At 41.5% G+C, this 26,451-nt stretch overlaps 1 protein-coding gene across 1 annotated transcript in view; it reads left to right on the top strand.

Annotated features, from left to right (window-relative positions):
- Window positions 1-26,451, top strand: part of KIDINS220 (kinase D-interacting substrate 220kDa) — a 78,640-nt gene that overhangs the window by 39,725 nt on the left and 12,464 nt on the right. The window contains exons 23-26 of the mRNA XM_015407442.1: window positions 13,925-14,103; window positions 17,347-17,573; window positions 18,895-18,999; window positions 20,223-20,279. Of these exons, the coding sequence (XP_015262928.1) occupies window positions 13,925-14,103; window positions 17,347-17,573; window positions 18,895-18,999; window positions 20,223-20,279 (568 nt within the window). The remainder of the gene's footprint in view (window positions 1-13,924; window positions 14,104-17,346; window positions 17,574-18,894; window positions 19,000-20,222; window positions 20,280-26,451) is intronic.

The raw sequence follows: 26,451 nt of genomic DNA, 5'->3' as shown, positions 1-26,451 counted from the left end.
ACCATCCCACAAAAAATCCAAGGAGTCTTGTATTTCAAGACCCGGTTCTGGAGGAAATAAGGAGACTTGAGTATGCAGACATACCAATCTGACATAATCTAAACAGACTGATAAACACTTTAGAACACCTTTGCCAACATAGTGATATTATTTTTAAACCAGCTGATAAAGGAGGTGCTGTAGTGGTGTGGGATAGAGAAGACTGTGCTAAAGAGGCCTATGGACAATTGGGTTTATTTATTTATTTTATTTGCTTTCAATTTGTATCCCACCTTACCGGTATGAACTGGCTCAAGGCACATAATGCAGCACATTATGTTAAGCGTGCTGAAAATCCATACAAGCGTGTTAAGATGGAGATTGCTGAACTCTTTGGAGGAGGGCCAAGTAGAAAACTATATTGACAAACCCACATACAATTTTCTCCTACAAATGGAAGATAGGATGCCCCAGATACATAAAGGTATGTTCCTAGGAAGACCTATAGACAGTTGTGGATCACTTTTGAAACTTTTAGCTTTCTGTGTGGATCTTTTTTTAAAAAAAACAAAACATTAGTTCCTAATATTAGATCCTACAAGTGGGGACCCGCAACAAAATGTTGTGTGCCGGCCACATGACCACGGAAACGTCTTCGGACAGCGCTGGCTCTTCGGCTTTGAAACGGAGATGAGCACCGCAACCCTAGAGTCGGATTCGACTGGCTTTCGAGCAAGGGAACCTTTACCTTTACCTATGGTATAGTTGGATACTGTTTAAATGGGTTTCTTGCAGTAATGGATTTGTTAGGTTTTTGGATTTTCTCATTTTGGCAGGGCGTCCTCCTATGTGAGGTACTTTTGACATTGTATTGTTCTGTATGGTACTGAATGGGAACTGTTGTTTCTGACAAAAAAAGGCAGATTCTTTCAATTGTTCTGAGCGGTGCCCTCTTAAGGGAGGAGATGGCTCTGTGACAGCCTTCTGTGAAGGGAAGGGAGTGACCGTTGGAGCCCACTTTTCCTTTTCCCCCTTTCTTTCTCCCTTTTTCTTTTTCTTTATTGAACCCTGAAAAGAGAGCTGTCTAGCCTTGCTCAGTTCCCTTGTCCATAGTCAGCCCCCTGACTGAAGTTGGCTTCAAAGAGGAGTTTGCCTGGGAATTACAATCACTTTGTTTATGTGAGGTGAGATTTCAAAGATTGCCTTACTGGGTACTGCAGGTCTTGAGGTGCTACAGGTGTCCTGTACCACTCTCCTTTTTTTTTCTGCTGAGTGTCCTTGCCAAAAACAGCTGGTGTAAATGGCCATTGGTTTATCAGTGGATCAGCGTGAGGCACCTTTGCTTGATCAGTCTCTCGCCTTGCCGTGGAGAAATGTGTGGTTGCAGGGCTCCAGTTTTCTGATGAGTCCACATTCACCCACCCTTTGGCAGTTTATTTGTCTGTCAGGGTTGCTATGGAACTTTTTAAAAGATGGTGTGTACAAACTGACACTGGTTGGAGGAAATCCCGCCTTCTCTCCACCTGCCCCTACCTCTCAGTCACTGTGCCCACTCATCAATTAATGATGCCTCAGCTGTCCTTTTATAACTTTCCTCTGGCTTCTAGTCAGTCAGAAGAGAGACGCAGTGGGAAGAAGCAGTGGCCAAGCTAGTGGGGGAGGACAAGCAGTTAGAAGCCAGAGAGAATGGTTTTAAAGGACAGCAGAGCCCGCAGTTACAGAGATTGGGGGTGAGAATGATCCTTCTTTCCCACTTGCAAGGCTTCGCAGTTGCAGGCTCAGATGTCCTTTTAATACTTCACCCTGCTATTTAGCCATTCATACTGCAGGAAAACGGCATTGGAGATGGGCAAGTGGCAGTGAAGAATCCTCCCTAATCCCAGCTCCAGTTCTGCTGTTGCTTCCCCCCTCCTTTGCCTATTATCTCTGTCTGTCTGTCTGTCTCACTCTCAGCCAGTCAATCTTTCTCAAGCTGATGGAGGGGGAAAAGCAGTTAGAAGCCTCCCCCAAGAAATGTTTAAGAGGACAGTGGAGCCTGCAGCAAAAGAGGTAGGGGTGAGAAGCTCAGATGTCCTTTTAAAGCCATTCATACTGCAGGAGGAATACTTCCCAATCTCAGCTCCAGTTCTTCCCCCACTCATTATCTCTCTCCGTCTCTCTCTCTCTCTGGCTATCAGCCAGTCTGTCTCTCACTGTTGATGCAGTGGGGCCTGGAATAGATTCCTGTGGTGGCCATTTGAAAAGATATGGGGGGTGGGATTAAATCTTCCCTGGGGTTTTTCAAAAAACTTTCGGATTTTTGTGCAGACTCATGGAGTCCCCTGAGTCTGTAGAAGAGCCTGTTGGTGGAGAGTGCACCCTCTGTGGAAGTAAGTATCCACACATACATGGGACTGCAGAGAGTTCTACCAGGTTGGAGCCAGGGCAGAAAATGCCCTGGCTCTGGTTGAGGGCAGTTGGATACCTCTTGGGCCCGGGGGCCACCAATAGATTCTGGTCTACTGAGTGCAGTGCTTAGTCTTCCGCATGATACATTCGGCATTCTAGGTTGGCATTGCTCTCAGTATAACCGTCTTCAGGTAACAGTTCAGGGAGTAACTGTCCTCATTCTACCAGCAGGTGGCACTAACAAACCAATGATCAAGGTCTATTAGGCAGTGCTGCAACTTGTAAACAGGAATGTAAATGTGTGTATATTTCACTATTTGATCTAACTTTTTAAAGCACTGAAGTAGGCCACAAACACTTTGTGGCTTACAAGTGAGAAAAAAAAAAGCTGTTGTTGGTGGAAGACTGCTTGTGCACCACTCCTAGGTTCAATGCAGACAGAATGCTGGTTCCCAGTAAATTCTGCTTTTAGAAATCTGGAAACCCGTGCACTCTCCCTGCTTTCCAGAGTAATCCTCTTGCCCATGGTGTTAATGATGACTTCTCATGAGGTGGCACTGTCATTAGCAGTGGTTGATACTGATCAGGTTTCTTTGTAACCATGGTTTGCAGATAGGTTTCAAACTATGGTTTCAGTTACTGGTTTACAAGAGAAACCATTGTGTGCTTATTGGGTTCAGACAGCAACAGCTGTGTTCTCAGTGTCTGCTATCCGTTACAGCACTTTCTTCTTTTACTGGAGGTTCACTGGAGTCAAGCCATTGAACCTTTCAGAATCACTGGAAGACCAGCCTGTTTTCAGTTAGATTTGGGGGGTGGAGGGGCAGAGAGCTTTTGTGACGGGATTTTATTCTGTTTCATGGGGTGTTTTTCTTTCCTTTGTTGTCCACCTGGTGCTTGAATGAGGTGCTAGAGTGTGTGTTTCCACATCTGTATCACTAACAAGAAGTCCTCTTTTCCATGACCTGGATCCTGCTTGGTTTTTTGTTTTTTTGGTTTTTTTTAAAGCAAGCAGTTAAACCAAAAATGTTTCTTTTGGGAAGCAAGGTATTATGGAATTGAGAAATGATAGTGTACAACTGAATAAAATGTAGTAACATCAGATCCTTGTAACTTCCTTCTTTAGCTGTAGGTGTGAGTGTAGGTATAGAGAGTCTTGCATCATAATACTCCTGGGGCAGAGGCAAAATGTGTGTATTTGTGTGTATGAAAACTTTTTTAATTATGTCAGGCATTAGTTCAAAGGAAGTGAACATAGGGTGGACCCAACCATCCTCCAAGGAGCCTTTCTCCAAATTAAATGGCTCTTCCATCAAAGGAAGAGCCAGTTAAGTGGGAGGAAGGCTCCTTAGGCTGAAGGAAGGCTCCAAACTTTGAATGACAGCAGGGTAGGGGTAGGATCCCTCCCAGTGTCTGCAGAACAAGCATGACCTCCTCTGGCACCATCCAGATGGCAAGACTCCAAAACTGATTTTGTCTCATTAATGTGATCATGTAGACAGATCTGTCCGTGTGCTGCCACTATTTCTAGGAGCATCCCCCCTTAAAGGGCATCAGAGCAGCAAAGGGAACCATCAGGACTTCAGGGGGCATGCCTTAATGCATGCAAGCGTTCAGTGTAGTGCTCCTTTGATTGTACTTTCTAATTTTATGCAAATAAACATTGCACTTGATTCTTTTCTAGGTTAAATGGCTCTTCCATCAGAGGAAGAGCCAGTTAAGTGGGAGGAAGGCTCCTTAGGCTGAAGGAAGGCTCCGAACTTTGAATGACAGCAGGGTTAGGGGTAGGATCCCTCCCAGTGTCTGCAGAACAAGCATGACCTCCTCTGGCACCATCCAGATGGCAAGACTCCAAAACTGATTTTGTCTCATTAATGTGATCATGTAGACAGATCTGTCCGTGTGCTGCCACTATTTCTAGGAGCATCCCCCCTTAAAGGGCATCAGAGCAGCAAAGGGAACCATCAGGACTTCAGGGGGCATGCCTTAATGCATGCAAGCGTTCAGTGTAGTGCTCCTTTGATTGTAGTTTCTAATTTTATGCAAATAAACGTTGCACTTGACTCATACTTTTCTCGGCCTAATGATGGTTCAGTGCACATCTTCTGTATGCTCCCTAACAGTATCCAGTTGAGAAGCATAAGTCTGAAATAATTTAGGATCAGGAATCTATTGCTTCCTCACTTTTTGTGAGGTAGAAAACTATTTGCAGTATATACCTAAGAGGGAGTTATAAATGACACACCCTTACTTTATTAAAGAGATCCGATTTCATAAAAATCAAAATAAGGAATCTTTAGCACTAGTAGTAAAGTTTATTTTTTCTATAAAAAGCCTCATTTATTTTTATGGCAATTTGATGACACATCTGCTTGCTTTATTCCGCTGGAAAAAAAATTTTGGTTCTTGGTGTTTGGTAAAGTTGCTTTGTTGAATTATTTTCTAAATCGTTCAACTTTTAACAAATGACATTTGATACTAACATTGGAAAGCAATTTCAGCTAATTAAGTAGATCCTTCTATAAACCATCAGAACATTAAGATGACAAACTGTTCATTCAGGATTATTTTAATTGGTACAATTATTGTAATTTTGTTGCAATTATGTGTTGAGTTAAAAGCCTTTGTCTAAACCATTTGAGGGTTTTTTGTTAATGTACATAACGGAGAAAAAAAGTGAAATGAAAACTCAAGCATTTTCTATCTACTTACCCAATACCACATTTAGACAGATAATTACTTGTTCTATAAACTGAATTTGAGTTTTCAGTACACCTTTTAAAAATTAGAACACAGTAAGTTTAAAATTATTTCTTTCCAGCAGGTGGTGATGGAAACATTTGTGTTTTCAACAATTCAACTAGTTTTGTGGGGGTTTTTAAATTGAGAAATATGAGTTTTATGGACTTTATTTGGATGTGATGTTAAGTTGCACTTTTTTATTTAAACAACTATGGGATAAATCCAGTCTTAACCATTTGCTTTGAACTGGAAAATTAAGCATACAAGTTACCCTCATCCTAGTGAAATCTCAATGGGATTGTAAAGTGCTTAACTCTAACTTGGTTATGTCCTATCTTATATTCTAATAGCAAAGCTGGCCAGATCTTTGGTATACTTAAATCAGATGACTGGAGATGTGAATGGGCAAGACAGATCTTCTTACAAACCTGAAGAGGGCCCTAGGTTTGCAGAAAAATATGAAATATTTTTTAAAAAAACCACTGGGCAGCTTAAAAAATCCAAAAATGATAAAGCAGCGATTCCCTCAGTGGCTGTTGCTAGGCAACAAAAGTTATTCCAATTTGACTCTGTGAGTAAAAGGCAGGGGGAGGGGGCAGGACCCTTTCCAGACCTATTTTTGCCTTTTAAGAGGGGCCAGTCCTGACTAGGGTTGCCAAGTCCAGGTTGGGAAATTCCTGGGGATTTTGTGTTGGAGTCTGAGGAATGCAGGGTTTGGGGTGGGGAGAGGCCTCAGCATGGTATAATGCCACAGAGTCCAAAGGAGTCATTTTCTCCAGGGGGGCAGATCTTCTGTTGTCTGGAGTTTAGTTGTAATTCTGGGGGATCTCCAGATCCCACCTGGAGGCTGGCACCCTTAGGCATGACTCAGCTAGGCCGGGCTGCTTCTTACCATTTAAAAGCAGCCACCCTTTGAAAGCCAGTGTGGTGTAGCAGTTAGCACTTGAGAATAAGGTCTGGGAGACTCAGATTCAAATCCCCATCTGGCTGTGGAAGCTGACTGGGTAATTTTGGACCAGTCACATACTTTCAGCCTACCATACCTCACGGGGTTGTTGTTCAGATAAAAGGGAGAATAATGTAACCTCCTTTGGTCCCCACAGTGGAGAAAGACCCATAGTTTTCATAGGCAGAGACTGCAGGAAGGGAGAAGACAGAAAGCTGAAGACAGAGGGGCAGATAAAGGTAAGTTGGCTGTTGGGTGGGAAAGAGGTAGGGACTCCAGGTTGGGAAATTCCTGGAGGTTTCGGGGTGGAGCCTGGGGAGGGTGGGGTTTGAGGAGGGGAGGGACCTCAGAAGGGTGTAATGCCATAGACTGCACTCTCAAAACAGCCAGTTCCTCTGGGAACTAGAGTTGCCAACCTCCAGGTGGGGACTGGATATCACCCAGAATTACAGCTGCTCTCCAGATGGCAGAGTTCACTTCCCCTGGAGAAAATGGCTGTTTTGGAGGGTGGATTCTGACATTATACAGTGCTGAGGTTGCTTCCCTCCCAAACCTCACCCTCCCAAGATTCCACCTCCAAATCTCCAGGAATTTCCCAACCTGGAGCTGGCAACCCTAAGGAGGTACTGATCTCTGTAGTGGGGAGATCTGTTGTGATTGCTGCCACCACTGCTGCTGTGTGTGTGTGTGTGTGTGTGTGTGTGTGGAAGCAGTCCAGAGGCTGGGGAATAATGGGGAGCAGAAACAGAACGAGTATTGAGATAGGGAGGCAGAAAAAGAAAGAAAAAGGGATGAGGTGGGGAGGCAGAAAAAGAGAGTCATGGGGTTGGGGGGTCAGAAAGAGAGAAAAGTGGCAGGCATGGAGGAGAAATTAAGGAAAGTGGTGGCAGGAAGGAGAGTGAGTGAGAGACCGCGAGAAGTAAGGGGCGAGGGGAGGAAGCTAAGGTGGAGGGAATGGTATAGCTGTTCCCACGAGTTTCTTGCGTGCTCCCCCCATACTTATAATAATCCTTGCAGCACAGAATACTCCATTAAAATACCTCGGACTGGAAGGCAGTTTAATATACCTGCAGTTCTTACTGAGTGAGTTCTGCTGTCTCTCCTCGAGATGCAGAACTTGTGGTCATCCACCTTTAACTGGAGGAGTGAATTGTACCACTCTGCTGTGTACTCGAATTCTGAACAATTGAGGGAAAGGTTCGAAGACTTGGTGCTTTGACTTTGAAACTTTGACTTTGAAACACTCCTTTCAGGGAAGTTTGGGGCCAGACTGAGCATCTTCTGAGTGAGGCTGACCAAGGTAGTGTTTAGAAGGATGACGTGTCCTTGCTGTAGTCTGAACATGCTCAGTCGTAGGCATGGCAGGGAAACTGTGTTGTGCCAGGGTTGTGCATTAAAGACTGTCCATTGTTCCTTGCCAACCATCAACCTATAATATCCATGGCATCCTGTTGCTATTTTCAGAGCTCTCCTGCTTCTCAAAAACATGTTATTTGCTGTCTCCTGTGCAGAAGAGGTCCCTGTAGGAATCATCTGCAATGCCTGGATTCCAGCACAAGTCAGGCATTGCTATTTGGATGTGCATTGTTTTTGTTAGCAAATTCCTTTTTATTTTCATTGCATTCTCCCCAAGATTGCCTTAAAATATACCCAATTATCTTATTTCCACTAATTGCTTAGTTTGGCTGCCAGAAATAATACGCATATGTTCAGCATACTATTTTATTTTTCCTTGTTTTACATTCTCAGCAGTCTGATAGATTGAGTTGAGTAGCATCATATCCTGTTGTGCCTGATTCCAATTTCTATCTTTCAGGTGTTTGCCTTTGTTTGTTTTAACTGCTACTTTATCTAATTTGCATGGTGTCTTATGCCACTTATTTTACAAGTTGTGCCACTTCAATTTCTAAAATTATTTCAAGCCTAGTAGTTCACAGATAAGATGAAATAGATTGTCTTTTCCAACTGACTCTTTCTTCTCTACTCCTGATTATTAGACTTTATCCCTAATCTGAATGTTAATTTGTTTCGAACTCTCTCCCTGAAACGCAAGGGTTTTATGCAGGCTTCATAAATCAAACTAATGACCCATCATCTCTCCCAACATCCTGGTATTCATGAAATTAGTGACTGTGATTGGTTCACTTGAAGTTTCTGATCATTAGACACTCTCTGTTAACATTGCATGCTCCACCAGGAACAGATAGATATACAAATGACCCTGGCAGTGTCAAAAGGTCATGGGCTGCTGCTTCATTTCATGAAGAGCATAGTAGCCAGGAACCTGCACCTTACCTCATTTGCGGGTGACATTGCCATGAGACTTGGCATTGTATATGTCTTTAAAAACACAGATTTATAACAGGTATCTAGAATATCTAAAAATACCCACACATGGACATTTTGACAGACCAGCTTCCAGACTTGATAATCACATGCCTAAATTTAGTGCCATGAGCCAACATTCCTCATTTACTCTGTGGTGCTTTCTACTGGCTGCTCCAAGGACAAATTGTGATGCATTCTCCTCAATGTATCTTCATAAGTTCTTTAAGTTTTAACTTGATGGACAGTTTGTTCCTGCATCTTCTGAAGAATTCTCCTTGGCAGGGGCAGGTCATGAAGTTAAAGTGGCTGCTCCATGGAGAATTTTGGAAAGTCTGATCATTAGACACTCTCTGTTATCTGTGTGGGGTGTCATCAGGAGATATACCTCTTTCTTTTCCTTTCCATTTAAATTTATACCATGCTTTTCATCTTCCACCCAGATAGCATAATGCTGAGAATACATCCCACTTAATGTCTTCTTTTGTAGGAGTTGGTACAGCCTTATTTTTCTCCCAAAGCTGAGCAGTTCGGGGGGGGGGGGTTGACCCTAGATATTTGTAGGACTCTCAAAGTCTGCATCAACCAAACGGGGGCTTTCACTGGTGGAAATCCTCTTTGTATGCTGGTTTGAGAAAAGCAACTTATTTTCAGGTTCATATAGCAAGAGACGATTCTTCATATTAAAATGGATTGAAGCAGAATGGAAATGGAAGGGGTTGGGGGAAAGACTCTAGCAAGAACTCAAAAGAGGAAAACTAAATGCTTGGCTCCATTCAACTTTGACAGCCTGCTCACTTGTGGACGGGCTAGACAGAGTTCTGCATCCTAACACTGATCACTAACCAAAATCCCTCATAGAATGACTATGGTTAACAGCAGCCCATACCCTCCGGTACAACTTGCTGTCCTCCAGCTGCTGGCATTAATGCTAGTATGCATGAATTGACAGAGTGAAAGCATGCTCTTCTCTCCCCTCCCCCCAACCGCCTTAAACAAAATTTAGCTGTCAGGGACAAGATGTTTTCTGGAGTATTATGAACAATTTGTTTATTTACAAAATTTATACCCTGCCATTCTGCCATTGCAAGGGCCAAGGCAGCTAATGATTTGAAACATACATGATAAAGTTACATTATTAATCTCTTAAAGTCAACCGAACAATTTGTTTATTTACAAAATTTATACTCTGCCATTGCAAGGACCAAGGCAGCTAATGATTTGAAACATACATGATAAAGTTACATTATTAATCTCTTAAAGTCAACCACCTTCCCAAACACACATCATTAAAACAACTTTTAAAAGAGTTTAAAAACAGGGTTAAAATGCATACAAAACATAAAAACATTGATTAGGAAGGAGGGATCATTGAGGGAGTACCAGAAGAAACAAAGAAGTCCTCCCCCGCTGGCAGAAGATGGCAACCAAGGGGGACAGAGGAATCTCCCTGGGGAGAGAGTTCCAGAGCTTGGTGCCATGACTGAGAAGGCCCTCTCCCAGGCTGCCACCTGTCTAACGTCAGAAGGCAGGGGCACCCGAAGCAGGGCCTCCAAAGATGGCCATAACGGTCAGGGGGGTTCATGAGGGATTAGGCCTTTTTTATATATGTTGGTCCCAAACCATATATGGCTTTGAAGATCAAGACCAATACTGTTAATTGGAAACAAACTGCAAGCTAGTGTAGATGGGCCAAGACTGGAGTGATGTAGTCCCTACAGCCCACTCCAGTCAACATCCTGACCGCAGTGTTCTGTTCCAGTTGAAGTTTCTGAACACTTTTCAAGCGCAGCACCATGTAGAACACATTACAGTAATCTAACCTGGATGTTACTAGGGCACCACAGTGACCAGATCTTTTCTATGCAGAAAAGGCTGCAACTGGCTAACTAGTTAAAGCTGGTAAAAGGTACTATTGGCCACAGCTACCGCCTTCTTATCCACCTGCCTGGGTCCAAGAGCATCCCCAGACTACAGACCTGTTCTTTATGGGGGTTGCAGCCCCATCCAGAATGTGTGACAATTTACATCCGGGGTAAGACCTTATATTCACCACCAGTAGCATTTCCACCTTGACAGGATTAAGCTTCAGTTTATTTGCCCACATCCATTCCAGAACTGCCTCCAGGCACCGGTTCAGGTTTCTACGGCCTCCCGGGATCAGCTGGAAGCACGAGATAGAGCTGAGTGTCTTCTGCATATTGGTGACAACCCAGCCCAAATCTCTGGATGATCTCACCCAGTGGTTTCATGTAGATGTTAAAGAGCATAGGGGACCAGATGGAACCTTGCGGAACCCCATCGGCCAAAGGCTAAGGGGCTGAACAAAGGCCCTCCCAGCCTTTTGATTTGAGTACTGCCTTTTGACAGAACACAGGAAGACTGGGGCGGAGGAGGCAATTTCTGTGTTATGGATTTGTCTGCTCTTGTTCCTTGTGGTTACCATGTTGATACGCAGGAGTCCGATAGTAGATGTGAAATTGGACGTGACTTAAGGAATCCTGTTCTGAAATAAATTTTGTCTGTGTTTAAGGGGCTACTGGGTTCCTGTGTAGTTTTGTGGCACCAGATTAAACACAGCTAGTCCTGTTGAATTTTTTATCATGTAGCCATAAACAAGTTAGTTGGAGTATTTTCTCAAGTCTTGTATATGTTATTTGCCTAAACCAACCACTAGAGGGAAGTCTGGTTACATTAGAAACAGATTTGCTCTCATGTAGGATTTAGATTGCCTGTTTCACACTGTAATGAGACTGTTAAAAGTTTTTAACTGCAAAATATCTCCTATGTGTATGAGAAAAAACACCATTACATAATTAAGGACTGTATTATGCTATAACTTATTAAAATATAATTTGCTTATGTGGAAGCAAATTCAGTGGGACTTAGTGCTTAAATAGGGTTGCAGCCTTCAAATAACAGTGTATACATTAGACAAGAGGAAATATAATTTCAGAATGGCAAATGTAGCTGAAGTCTGGAGTTAGATACAAGATGTTTTTCAAGCCATAAAAATGAATGGCAGGGCAATGAAGCCTTAGGGCTTTTCTGCACTAGATGATCGCATTCCCCCAATCAAATTCAGACTACTTAAGATGCATCTGGTTGTGCAGATGGCACCAGGAATTAGTGTAGGTGATGCCTCTTTCTCTTAATATCCTATCAGTTTGGAGGAGGGACTGTTTCATCTTTGCCTTACAAAAGTGGCGTCACAACAGGTTGGCTCTAAGTAGTCTGGCATTCATCTGCTTTGCCATCAGAACCATTTTCCATGGGACGTTTAGGCAGTTGCTCATCCAAACACTGACCAAGCTGAGACGTTCTCAGCCTCATCAGCATAACATGCCTTCAGACTAGCCTGTGTCAATATATGACTGAGAAGGATTTACTCCCAAACAATCCAGCCTATGCTTCTTGGTTATGCTTCTGAATATAAAACAGTATAAAGTACTCCAGTATTACAAACTCTGCACCGTATATAACAATATAGCTCCTATCAATATCCTCATAACAAAAGTCTTTAGTTGATATATATTTATTTCTAATAAATTCAGTAATGATTTTTTTTAAAGTGCTTTTGGATCTAGACTTCAATGTAGCTACAAATTTTTAAAGCAAAGTGTTTACTGTTTGGTATTTATACTCTGCTTGGTTTTGGTACTTTTGATGTAGTATGTTATTAAAACTTTTAATTAAAAAAATGGGGGGGAAAAGACTAGCCTGTGGATCTGATGCATTTATGAAGAGCTGATTGCGATATTGTGATTCTCCTTGCCTGGATGATGGTGATAAGAGTCTGAACTAGCAGTGTGACAAACTACTCATCCTGAGGTTTAGCTCCTAAGGAAAGAAAAAAGGAATTTAAAAATGGGAGCGGTGTTGTAATAGATTATGCAAGACGAATCTTGGTTGGTAATACCAACTAAATCAATGCAGAAACAGTTGACACCACAGCTAACTTCACTGCCTTTGATTAAAATCTCAACCTATGAGTTAGGGTTATAGTAGGGTACCTTGTTAGGTTTCTGTGAAAGTGGATTGAGTCCTGTAATGTGTGCCCTGAGCTGCTTGGAGGAAGTGTTGGATAAAAATATATTGAGTAAGTGCCATTGCATAAATGGCAAGTTTTCAGATGCTGAGCAACTGAGTTCCTGAGACCGAGGTGGGCAGCCTACAGACCCAGTCTGGACTTAAGACCTCCATTTCATACCTTTCAGGCTGCCAACATAATTGTTGGAGGGAAGAGCTGGTATACAGGGAGGTGATGTTACTTTCTGGACCCCACCTCTAGACTTTGATGAAATTACTTGCCTGCCACAGTCTTAGCCTCTTTCATTTTGAAAATTTTGAGTTACTTCTTGGTATCTCTGGTTTCAAAGCTTCCATTAATTGGCACTAAAAAATCTAAAACTGGGAATGTTGCTGCCTTCCTCATAATGCTTAGTTCTCAATTGGCTTGGATTTTAAGGGTGTGTCAATCTACAAATACTTGTATGTGAACATATTTCATTGTCTTTTTATCTGAGAAGTACAGTCACATAGTTTTGTGGCTCTTTGCCAATAGTTTATAATTTACATAAATATCTCTTTCAGCATACTAGTTTAATGTACTGAGCTCAGAAGGTTAGAATAGAGATTTCAATCTATAAACCAGCAGTAGGCTACTGGCTTCTAAACAGTGGCATTGTTCATCATATAGAGAACACTGTTCACATTCAGACTTAAGCAGAGCTGGCATTAAAATTGAGCTAATTTGCTTCATGTGACTTCTCAGCTGTGTTTTTTCATATAAGCCTTTCGCTTCTTTTCTTTTGGAGTCTTGTTTTGCAAAAATCAGAATGGTTGGGAACCTTTTAACTGTTTGTTAACCTGTCCGAACTTTTATACTTGTCTCAGACTTATGTGGCATAGTTTAACCATGTGAAAGTCTATATTAGCATTATCCAATTTGTTAATTTAATTATTCTATACCTTTCTTACCAAGACTCCAGATGGATTACAGAATTTAAAAAATGCAATAAAGATAATAGACAGGGAACAATTCAATAAAATCGGATCACACCATTAGGCAATGAACAATGCAATAGAACTGGATTTTGTACCATTAGAGAAGAATGAAATAAAATACTGTAAACAAAGCAGTAGGTGGGGAAAGAGGAAAAAAACTGCTTTAAAATTTACACAGACAGTTTAAACAACAACCATGTTATCCTTATAAAAAGTGTTTTACATACTCCTGGCTTGATACATTCCTTTGTAAAAATGTTCTCCTAAAAATTGTTATATACTTTCTGTGAAATAACTTGCACGTAGAAGCCTTCCTGACCTTATCGGTAGGCTATCCCACAAGATGGGAGCCAAAATTTGCAGACAGTTGAAATTTGGTGAGCCTTATATTGCATTTACTTTACAAATAATTTCATTCACAATGATAGATCTTGTTTTGCATTTGCGATTTTTTTGGTCAGATTTAAAACAAATACCTAATAAACCTGTAGATAATACGTTTAGGTTATCATCTGGCATTTCTTTTGCTTTCTTCAGAATTTCAAAGAATATTCCAACAACAAAAGATGTCGAACCTCTTCTTGAAATAGACGGGGATATTCGTAACTTTGAAGTATTTTTGTCTTCTCGAACTCCTGTTCTTGTAGCACGTGATGTAAAGACCTTCTTACCATGTACTGTAAACCTTGATCCAAAGCTCCGAGAAATCATTGCAGGTGAGCATATTGCAATTTTAACTGCATAGTATGCAAGATTTTAATATTGCGTGTATGACAGTTTTCTGAGATACTTTCAATGTTTTCTCCTTGTGTCAAAATTTCTTTTGTGGGCAGTATTCCTGTGAGTCAGATAAGAAGTGGCCAGAGTTAGGGACTACCAAGACCAAGTGAAAGACCCTCAGCAGGGGAAGCAGGCCTAAGAACTTGGGTGAAAGCAGGTGGAAGTAATCAGGATTGAACTAGCTAGCCTGCAAGGTGACTGTTAATCTTCGAATGGCTGATTGGAACTGAGCTAATAAAAAAAAAACAGGCAGCTTTGGCATCTCTTGAGTGGTGACTCAACTTTGACCGTGTGGATACACCAAGTCCCAGGGCAGTGGGGCCCCCTGGCTAGGGAGGCATTGAAAATCCTCAGGAAATATGATGCAAGTTTAGCATCAAGAACAAATTCTAGCCATGGAGTTTTATTCCATTATCTGGTGGTCTTTTTTAGATTGACCTAAGCACTATCGGAAGGACCCCAGAGCTAAGATCCCAGATACATAAGCATAGTAATTTCTTTTTCTTCAGCACAACTACTATGGGGGCAAACGTTATTAAGGTGCCACTATAATCAGGTACCACCAAGTTTCAGCTTGGTAGCCGTCATCCAGCTCATTACTGACTTCAAGCACCAGTTTAAAATATCAACAACTTTCTTGGAATTAGGTGGAAAAGAAACAGAGATGGGCTGTCATCTGCATATTGGTGACACAGCAGCCCAAATCTCCTGATGACCTCTCCCAGTGGCTTCATGTAAATATTCATGGAGATATTACATAGCTTGAGGGATAAGATCGAACTCGGTGGAAACCCAATGGGCCATAGGACAGCGCAGGAATCCACTAGCACCGCCTTCTGGGACCAACCTTACAGATAGGACTCGAAACACTGTAAAAGAGTGTCCCTTAGTCTCATAATAAAATGTGGTTTTATTTTGTATATCTTAATTTGTTAAGTGGCCATGGTGTCTTTTGTGAGGGCAGAAAGGTGGCTGATCTGGCCACCCAGATACACGTCAGAGTAACATTAACATTACACTACTGCAATACACTGTGCGTAGGTCTCCCCTCAAAATCAATCTGGAAACTCCAAGTGGTGCAGAATACCATGGCCTGGCTATTATTGGGAGCTAGATGGAGCACACGTATGACTCCCATCCTGCAGGCACTTCACTGGCTGCCCATCAGTTACTGGGCTCAATTTAAGGTATTAGCAATCACATATAAAGCCCTTCATGGCCTTGGACCCGCATGTCTGTGAAACTGCCTCTCCCCCTACATTCTGCCATGACAGCTTCGCTCATCAGAGTAGGGTCTTTTGGAGAGGCCAGCCTGCCAATGAGCAAAATCAACAGCTGCCTTCTCTGTTGTGGCCCCCACCAGCATGCTTGTGGGAGTCAGGAAGGTTCCCAGTCTCCTAGCTTTCTACAAACGGTGCAAAACTGAATTATTCAAGAGGGCTTTTCCGCACAGGCAATAGAGCTGCAATGTACTAAATGATTCTCATGTGTAGAGCTTACTGAAACTAGGATCCTACTGTGGAATTTTGTATTCTCTAATGTGACGTGTCAGTACTTATGCTTTGCTTCATCTATGTTTTTAGACTTCTGGTTGGTTCTGCAACCCTAATCATATTGCATTGTTTATTGAATGGCCCTGTCAAGAAACTGGTCACTAAAAGCAGTTTCTTGCTAAATTTAAACAGTGTTTCATGGTGAAGCCTAGTTAAAAATCATGGAAGGATCTCTCTAGAGCTGCTTGTAGCTTCAAAGAGTTAGATAAGGGAGATGGGAGGCAACCCAGATGCCTGTCTGGCAGTATCAAGGCCTCACAAAGCCACAAGAATTGAGGAATTTACATTCCATCTCATTAGTACCAGAGCTTGTGGGTGGGAGAAAGTGTTTGTTTAATTTGATTCTATGCAGCTGTAGAGTGTTCGGTCTAATTGGCAAACTCACTTGATTGGTTGAGTCACCTGGTTAGCAATATACCTGATCAGTCTAGTTGCATCATTTGCTGTACATTTGATTGGTCAACTAGAATCAGGCCTACATGGATCACTGACTTGCTGACCATAAATGGAAGATCTTTCATTCTAGTTTTGCCTGTGTTTGGATTACGTCTGACTTGGGGACACTTCTTGATTCTGTGTGGGTCCTACTGACCAGAACTCTTGCCTTGCCTTTTGAAACCCTATTGGACTCCATCTTGCTTGGTAACATCTGAAACTTGAACCAATGCTTGTAAATGTGCTTAGCTTAGAAATATAGTTTTGTTATTTTTATTCTCACTACTCACTGCTCTTTTATTGTCTGTTCCTGCACAATTTTATAATAAATCACTTTCCTTATATTTTGTGGTGTTCTTGGGCTTTGGGCTTTCAGTCTGAATCCAGTAATTTAGCCCATATTGGCTACAGTTATCAGAGTAATTGTTTCCTGGAAGTCACCTTGTAAGTGTCCTCCTTTACAGGGTTGACTTTCTTGTTCTTGATTCTGAGGGCTAGAGGCTTTGTCTCTTGGTCTGTGGCTGCCTGGGTAGGAAGGGGACTGGTGGTAGCGATGCTCTGAGGTGAGAGGACTCACACTTGAGGCGGGCTTGGCTTGCCCTACCTGCCCCTTAAACAGGACTTTGGCTTTACGGTCCTTTGACAGTTGCAACCATCAGTTGTATTGACTCTGTGTAATCAACCTTGAGTCCATGTGAGAAAGGTGGACTATAAACAACATAAATAAATATAAATTTTGTAAAGTAAAATAACTGCTTTGGATAGAAGTTCTTCAGGGTCTTCCTATCACTGAAAAATGGCCATGGGTTGCTTAAGACGCTGGACTGCAGGCTGTGGAAGGCCAGTAGTTCAGCAGTTCAAGACCCAAGTGCCGCATGACGGAGTGAGCTCCCGTCTCTAGTTCCAGCTCCTGCCAACCTAGCAGTTCGAAAGCAAGAAATTGCAAGTAGATAAATAGGTACCACTTCGGTGGGAAGGTAACAGCGTTCCGTGCGCCTTGGGGTTTAGTCATGCCGGCCACATGACCACGGAAACGTCTTTGGACAGCGCTGGCTCTTCGGCTTTGAAACGGAGATGAGCACCGCAACCCTAGAGTCGGACTGGACTGGCTTTCGAGCAAGGGAACCTTTACCTTTACCTTGGCTATGTCTTATCTTTCACGTGTCTTATCTTTCATGTTGAATATTTCAGATGTCCGTGCTGCAAGAGACCAGATGAACATTGGAGCAATCCCATACCCACCACTGCCTTTACATGAGTCAGCTCCTAGAGCTTCATCAGTCTTTAGCCAGCAATCATCAGCCTGCTCTTCAACACACTCCTTTAACGGGCCTTTCAATGGAGGAGTGGTATCACCCCAGCCTCACAGCAGCTACTACAGTGGTATGACAGGACCCCAGCATCCATTCTATAATCGAGTAAGAAAGGAAGTGCCTGTTTAAATTTACTCTGGATTGTATTTTGTTCTAATATTATGAATGCTTAGTTAAAAATACTATAGGACAACAGTAGGAAACTATTGCCAAAGTGATGGTTAGCCTGTTTGATTAATAAGCACATGGCAAACTTAAGCTATTCTGTAGAGTTTTTGTGGAGGAGAAGTTTCTTTTTGGTTGGAATCCTACACCGGAATGCATATTTTTAAATGTTCTTGAAAATTGCCTGAATGCTATATATAAGCGTGCACATCAAAACAGGACTTTAAGCAGTTCTGAATCTTTGTGTAAGGGCTGGGGGCAGCAAAATGGATTGAATACCGAGGAACCCATAGTATGTATGGAGGTGAAGGGATTTATATTGGAGAGTCAGGCATAAATTAAAATTATTCATTTTTAAGCATTTGCACAGTGTCCCACCCTATGAGTATGGCCTCACACCACATCATTGAGCCAGACTTCTTGGGGACTTAGCACATAGCCAGTACTGTGCTTATTAAAAAAATACTTGGAAGAGGTTTGAGCAAGGATTCCACATTGCAGTCCGGACATGTATTGAACAATTCTTTATGACTGCAGTTTATTTTTTTACAATGTGGGCTTCACTATGCAAAATGGATGAAAATTGACCTTGGACTCTGTAGAACTAGGCTAAAATAGCCTTGAGCAAGAAAGATGGCTTTGATAAATACCCTGTCTATCACCCTTAGTTCTTTACAGGAAACATCAGTATTTGTATGATAGATTTGAAGATTCTTGTAGTGAGAATTGTAAAGCTCTGTGATTTTGGAAGATAGTGTAGAAATTAAATAGAGTGTAGAAATTAAATAGCCGCACTGTAAGTTGTCCCTCTGGGAAGAGGATCTAGTGGAATACTCCTCACAGATGCTTACAGCATAAGCTTCTGATCACATCTACTTCTGTGCAATCCTTCTACCATAAGAATGTAGCTAAATGGCCTTCCCTTTAATGTTGCTGCTCTGGCAGTTCTAAATTAGATTATTTAGTTAACTCTGTAAAGAAATAATACAATTGTCATAATGTCATTACATTTTATGTTGTCCTAGTTTTTTCTCATTCAACTAATTTGGAAATCGTACCTTGGCCTTGGGTGGGGTAGGTCACTAGGTAACTGCCTAACATACTATCTTCTGATCATTTCAGAAGACTTTGGAAATTACCTCAGAGTGAGAATTTTCAGTTTTTTGTTTTCCATTCTTAAACAAATGGTATTTGTTGAAGTAAGTTTTCCTTTTGATTTTTGTAATTGTCTTTTTTTGTTGTTACATGTTTCTTTCCATAGCCATTCTTTGCCCCATATGTTTACATGCCAAGGTATTACCCTGGCAGTTCTCATCTCATCCCACGTTCATCAATAAAATCGAATTTGTCCAGAGATCAGAGTCTAGTAAGTATCTTGGGGAGGGGAGTAAATGAACGTACTAACTTTTATACTAAAATTAGTCAGTTGTACAAAAACTGATGTTAGTGCATAGATATACAAAATCTGAAGATAAGGTTAGCTCGGATTGCAAAACCATGTTTTGTTTCACCTTTTCACAAGCTTGTATCCATGGAAACTTTTGTATTGTAAGTGCTTCACTTCAGTTTTGACTGGAATTAAGGAATTCCCATTACAGTAAGTAATAGATGTAGGCATATATGCCCCTAACATTCTTCATTTGTGAATTTAGGCTTAATTTTTTAGAATAAAATTATTAACTTTATTATTTACAAGCCTAGTGAGAAGATAAAATGTTCATTTTCGGATTAGTTTAAGGTGATTGATATCAGAAAGACCTAGGGAGCCAGCTAATTAAACATTCACTTATTTACATTCAAATGTAAAACATTTTATTTATCAATTAGAATGAAAACGAAATTGTACTTATCCTTTACAATACAAATTTAGCTCTTTAGATGCTTACATAATTGTGCCATGATTCCATAAATAAAAATTGGGTAACTGTTGTTCTCATAGTGAGCTTGGTTCAAATGGGCGTAGGAAATTTGTCCCAGTTACCTTAGTTCGAAAAATAGGTGCCTTTTTAAGTCAAAGGTTTGCTGAAGTTTTTAAAACATTCTTACAAATTTGCTCAAACTAGGGGTAGGCAATACAAGGCCTGCTGGCCACATCTGGCCTGTAAAGTAGGGTTGCCAGGTCCAGGTTGGGAAACTCCTGGGGATTTGGGGATGGAGTCTGGGGATGATAGGGACCTCAGTGTGGAGTACAATACCATAGAGTCCGCCCTCTAGAGCATCCGTTTTCTCTAGGGGAGCTGATCTCTGGAGATGAGCTGTAATTCTGGGGGATCACCAGGTCCCACCTGGAGTCTGGCATCCCTTCTGTGAAGGCTTCTATTTTGGAGGAGCTCGTTCTTCAGTTTTTCTGTAAATGGCAAGTCCACTGCTGTCTGGCTGTGCAAGGTTGTTAGCCCAAGCCAGGCAGAATGCCTCGGTGAGCCAGGTAAAACATTTTTGAGTGTCATTTTCCCTAGCCCTGATTTGAAAACGTTGTTTTTCTAGAATGGTACAGAATTTGATACCTCTTCAGCTATTGTTTCTCTCCAGTTTTCACTGAATGCTTAACCATTTTTTATCCAGACCATAATAATGTGTTGTTGTTGCTAGGATATGATCAAGGAGGATGCTGATGAGGGGCTTCCTTCACCCACAGACCCCTCAATGGTAAATGAGTAGTCATGTGGTGTGGAACCTTAGCATCTCATTGCTGCTTCGACAGTGATGAGTCTGCTTCAGTTATAACTGCAGTCCACTAACACTGCATCAGTGGCTTGATGAGCAAATAGAATAGATGGAGACTAATAAGCATAGTTTGTGAATGAATAGCAAACTATTTGCCTTTCCCTGCTGCCTGCTGTCGTACATGCAGTCCCTTTAGCTGTGGATGCAGTGTGTCCCTTCTTCATTAGCAGCACATTGTACTGGCTAGTGAAAGGTACTTAGTATATTTAGCTTATTTATTGTTGTAGAAATGAGTGTTTGATGCCTTCTCTGAATGTTTTTAGCCAAATAACCCACCCACCCTCCTTTCTCAGTTGTATCAGGGCATAAAGCTGCTGGAGTTGACAAGAGTTACAGCTGGACTTGAGGATGGAAGAGAGGAGGAAAGGTTTTCAGTCGTGAGTCTTAGGAGATCAGACAGGCTATATATTTCTCCACCATAGTGATATGTAATGATATAAATGATTACATGCACCTTAGGTCTTATTTCCAAAACGTTGATCTTTCTCTCTTTTAATTCAGTCATCTAAAATCAGTAAAAATTCTTTCAGGACTGAACCTTGGCCTGTCAAGGGCTTTACACTGTTTTCTGCAACAGCTTTCACTGGTATGATTTGGGTTTAGCGTTCATAGTCCAAACACTCATGAGCCTGTGTAGTGGTTTGTGGCAACTAGCATGGTTCATTGGTATATCCCAGCCTCCCCTCTCCTCTTTCCCACATACCTTGCTATTCAGTTATAGCAAGTCTACCACCACAGGGGGTACAAGACTGGCACAAGTGTCAAAGCAAAGCTTAGGAGAAACAAGAAAATGGACCAGTTTTATGAAAAGAAAACTGGAATGGTTGTGATAAGTTTTAAAGATCGGCCCTACCACTGTCCTTGTGTTGAACAGCACCCAGTCTGAAGCTATGTTCAGAAAGACTGCTTTGCTTCATGAGATCTTTCATTATGATACATACACTGTCACATAAATGGATAAATTGATACAGAAAGTATTCTAATTCATGTACCATATGTCACATAAATGGATAAATTGATACAGAATTGATACAGAATTGGCTGGAGGCCAATTCCCTGTTGTTAAATCTGATTTCAGACAGGGTTTTTAAATAGATAACGAAGTTTACTTTTTGAAAACGGGTCAGATAAAGGGATACATAAATGGATAAACGGATACAGAAAATGTTCTTGTCCATGTACCATAGGCTAGAGGCCAATTCCCTGTTGATAAATCTGATATAAGACGGTTTTTAAATAGACAGTGAATTTTACTTTTAGAAAATTGGTATGTTGCAAACTTGTAACTTATTTTTAGGATCATCAAAAATAAGGTCTTCAGCTAGTTACAAAATCTAGATTGCGTACAAGGCTGTTACACCAGTAAAATGTAGTAAACCAGTGTTGTGATTTGCTGCTAGGCCATGTTGGCAGTGAAAGCAAGGAACTTCCAGCACAAGCCATCCCATAAGGCATCATGGGGGAAGTCCCAGCTATACTTTCTATCCTCAGATTAACAATATTGTCAGTACATTACATATTTGAGCCTCTTGAGAAGCCATGATTTTTTTTCGTAACAAATGTCACGAATCTTCCATACCTTAAAGTCTGAGCTGGCATTTGGCTGGCATTATTAGGATTATTCCAAGTAAAAAATGTAACAAGCCACTATGGTGTAGAAAAATATTCTTCAGTGTGTACTATCTAAAGAGTTGCTTTAGGTGTGTGCAGCTTAAAGACATGGGAGTGTCCAGTGGGCTTCTTGCCTCTTATCAGACAGAAGGTTGCTGCAAATCTTATTGTGTTTTGGAAAGCAGTTCAGTGTTCGTTATGGTGTGGGGCGGGGTTATAGAGTTTTAGAAACAGGCCTAAATACCCATTGAGTGTGCAGAACTGCCCACATAGTTTTTTGGGTCTTGGCAAGAATAGTTAATCAAAAGAGGCAGATACTGTTGTGGTATATTTCTGTCTTATTTTCCATCACTTTAAAGGGGGGGGGGTCACGTTGTGTGTTTGCTGATTCTTTATAGGTTTTTCTCCCTCGTGTTCCATGTTAAGCATTTTACTTTTGTGTTACTTTTTGTCCCTTTCTTAAAGCATTGTAAAACTGGGTTAAACAGACAGAGACAGGTACAGCAACTTCTTGCGCTTGTGTTTTTAGATGATCATTACGCACCATATCATACTAGTACTTCATGCTGGGCTGCTTATATACTAATGCACTTGACCAACTTTGAGGTTTGCTTTGACATCCTGCTTTTCAGATTTTTTTTTTTGCATGGCAAATACTTTGTAGAAGAATGTTCTTTGTGACTTCAATGGAAAAACACTACAGCTGAAAAATGGTGCTAGTTTTAAGTATAAGTTTAATTCACACCCTCAGTGTCAGTACTCCAGTAGGGGTGTGCATTTGGATCTTCCCTAGCGAAAAATACACCGAAAGAATCCCGGATATTTTTGGGAACCAGAAGGATCAGGAAAACAGCTGAGAAGGCAGGAGGCTGCTCTCCTCCTATCAGCTGTCCCCTGATGCTTCTTCTACAGTCCATTTAAACCAGGCTAGTTGAAAGGGACTGCAGAAAAGGTTGGGAAATATCTGAGAGGCTGGGAAACTGCTCCTTGCCTACCAGCTGTTCCCACCTTTTCTTTTGCAGTACATTTAAACCAGGCTGGTTTAAAGGGACTACAGAAAAGATCTGGGAAACTGCTCCCTATCTATGAGCTGTCCCCCAAGGCGTAATCTTCGTGGGGGCGGTGGGGCTTCAGCCCCCGCCGAAATTTTCAGGAAGGTGCTCAGCCTCCCCCGGGAGCCACCCTTTCTCCTAGCAAAGCAATGCCTCTGGCCCAGCCCCAGCCCCCCCCCCCCGGGAAATTGGAAAGTCTACACCCTTTTGTCTTCTGTGGTCCATTAAAACCAGTCTGGTTTAAAGGGACTGCAGAAAAGATCAGGGAAACATCTGAGAGGCGGGAGCTGTGGCTAAGCTGTGTTTTCTGGCTTTACCACTTCTGGGTTGGGATCCCCCTGTTTTTTTTCCATCTTGGGTCTATTGGACCACAAACAATTCAGGATTTCCAAAAAAAATCTTGGATCCAAATACTTTGCTGGTATTGGGGTCTGTGATTTTAAGAAAATCCCAAAAAGTTTTGGGGTCCAATAGACCTGAACTCAAAAAAATCAGGGGGGAAAACCTGCATACCCCTAATCTCTAGAAGCATTTGCATTCTTTATTCAGACATTGCTTGTTATAAGGAGTGATCTGGATTACAGTGAATCTCTTTCACACAGTTTGTGCACTGGCATCAGGAATGTTAATATTTTAACAGTTTCTCTTAATGTTAGTGAAAAATTCCACTAACATATTCCATGCAGAAATTCCTTGCTCTTCACTGCTTAGATCTGTGAGGATTTCCAACATCTGCATCTGTTACATTTTAGATCTTAGCCCTTTTCTGCCCTTCTCTCTGTTGCTTACATTGTCCAGCAGTTGAGTGCAGCAGGTCACCAAATATGAATTCTGTACATGTATGGAAAATCTACTAGAGCCATGATATTTATTTAATATAGATAAACCTGACTAGTGCATCTATCTTTTTAATTGCTTCATTTATGCTTCACATTTCTCCACAGTGGGGACCCCAAATGGCTTACATCTTTCTCCCTTTCTCCATTTTCTCCTAGCAACAACCCCGTGATGAGTTAGGTTAGGCCGAGAGTAGGTGACTGGCCCAAGGTCACCCAGGGAGCTTCCACAGCAAAATTGGGGGGGATTAAAACCTGGTTCTTCCAGATCCTGCACTCTAACCACTGCACCACTGGCTTTACTGTAATGCATCTAGGTTTTACTATAATATGTGCATGCTTTAATCTTTTGTGTGGGATTTTAGCTAGACTATTCTAGTTCACTTTTAATATAATTTCTTATCTTATAAGAAGGGTGAGTTTTATAAAGAACTTTCTTCTCATCAGAAATGACTGCTGGTATTTTGAATGAAGAACTCTTTCACCTGTGCATTGAATGCAACAGGCTTTTGTAATTTTGCAGTCTATGGGAGCATATACCCTGTAAACTGAGTCTCCCTCTCTCTTTCAGTCACTATGGAATAAAGAAATCCCTCCACCGCATACCCTTTTTACTCTGTTCTTATATCTGATCACAATGGGTGGAATATATCACTATGTTTAAGAGGTTTTTAGAATTAAATAGTATAGCTGACCCCCTGGGTTGTAAAGAAAAAAAGATCATGCTTTGTCAATATCTAATTGTCTAATTTGGGATGTAAGGAATGGTCCTGAATTTTGTAATAAATATTTTAGAAGCTTGTCCCAAAGATCATAAAATCCTTCCCCCACATTGTGTTAGTTACCTGTTGATTGCTAACCTATTTCACATGTCTTTTACATAAAACTTTGGAATGATAGCTGCATTATCCCTAGGACTTTATCCTGCGGTTATACAAATAGTACAGGACTAAATTGGCAGTCATTCTGATTCTTTTGGTGTACAAGACACAAGGTTGGATCCAGCAGAAAAACTCGTGGAAGGATTTGGAGGGAAGAATTTTTCCCAGTCTTCTTCTGTCATCCTGCTGTTGTGTCCCAAAATCTGCTCTGGGGATTAGTGAACTCTCATGAGTTCTTGCTTGGAGCATTTTGGGGACATACAGAAATCGGCTGAAGAAAGGAAGAAGGGTGGAAAAATCTTGTTTTCCATCTCCTTCCATGTGATTTTTCACTGAATCCAATTCATCAACTTCAGCATCCTGGGCTTTTATTTTAAATGAAAGCAACTCTTGAAGACTGCAAGGGAACACACAGCTCCTCTATAAACTTTTGTTTTATTCCTAACCTCCCTTGGGTATCACTGCAGACTGTTTTTCAGACTTCTTCAGGATGCTCTGACTGTGTTCAGTTTAAGCTGCTGCCGATTCCTGGAAGTCACTTCACATGGGGATAAGAGCCCCCAGGAGGATGATCACCCTTCCCCCCCTCAGAAAGCATATAGGGAAACTAAGAAAATAGCATAGTTTTTCTGTCCCCTCTCAAAGTTACCTCAGTGTTCTGGGGTTCTCTTGCCTAAAGATTCTCAGTGAGTTCTGCAGTGAAAGTATGCTCTTTCCTACAATTTTGGGTTCCTGTTTATCTGCTTAGGCTTCTGCAATCAATGAGTCCTGTAGTCATCTGGATTATGAAAGAGGTGGGGTGATGATTCTAAATTGGACTGACTGTTGTCTAAAGAAAAAGTTGAATGAACACTCTTACCTTTTAAGTATGAGCCACTTCACTGACAGGACAGAAACTTGTGTTTTTAAGGACCTGTGCAAGTAGTGAAGGACAATAAATCGCTGTGGCTTTCCTGACCTCTTTGTGCACACAGCTTTCAAAACATGCAATTGTTTCCTTCTGATATGGAAGCTAAACCTATGAAGGTGGCCCTTCTGCTGTCCTAACACTTCTGCATGATTGTAAGTGAAGGCTTTTGTTCTCTGCTTCACTGATCCCACCCACCTTGGAACTCCTTCTTAAAAAAACAGTCTCAAGGACACTATACTGATTATTGCTGTTGTGGGATGAGGTAGTCCCATTTATTGTATTTCAGCAGTGGTAGGAGAACATGACAAGAAAGGTTTTGAACATATTCCAAATTTTTGTGCACTTTTGTTAGTCTTCCTGCTCTGCGCATTAAAGGAGGCAGAGAAAGTGAAAAAATGAGTTGTTGAGAGTCTTTTCTTCAAGGCTTCTGTGCCTCACATTTAGAGGCCGTACACCTGCGTAAAGCCTAGATTCAGAATTTTCTGGAACTGATGTTTTAGGTGCAAAAATCCTCAAACACGGGACTGTGCAAGCCCAGGGGGAAAGGAGCTGCACCTTTACTGTTCTTTCATCTACTGCAGTGGTAGCATTGAGACAGTTAGGAACTTTGAAAGACTAACCCTGAAAGAAAATCTGCAGGCAATTTAATCTCTAGTTCAAAGATATATATTCTTTTAGTTGTTATTCTAGTATTACTGTACATAGTCAGGGCTTTTCTCTGTTTTGTAAGTAATTTCTTTCTCCTCGTCGGAAACGCCGGTGCAAAAAACTACTGTTGTGTGGGATAACTCCTTTCTTCCGATG

This window comes from Gekko japonicus, unplaced genomic scaffold (assembly GCF_001447785.1).
Source record: "Gekko japonicus isolate JY-2015 unplaced genomic scaffold, Gekko_japonicus_V1.1 scaffold436, whole genome shotgun sequence".
NCBI lineage: Eukaryota > Metazoa > Chordata > Lepidosauria > Squamata > Gekkonidae > Gekko > Gekko japonicus.
The sequence above is the reverse complement of the archived record's forward strand: the minus strand, read 5'-3'. Positions and strand labels throughout refer to the sequence as shown.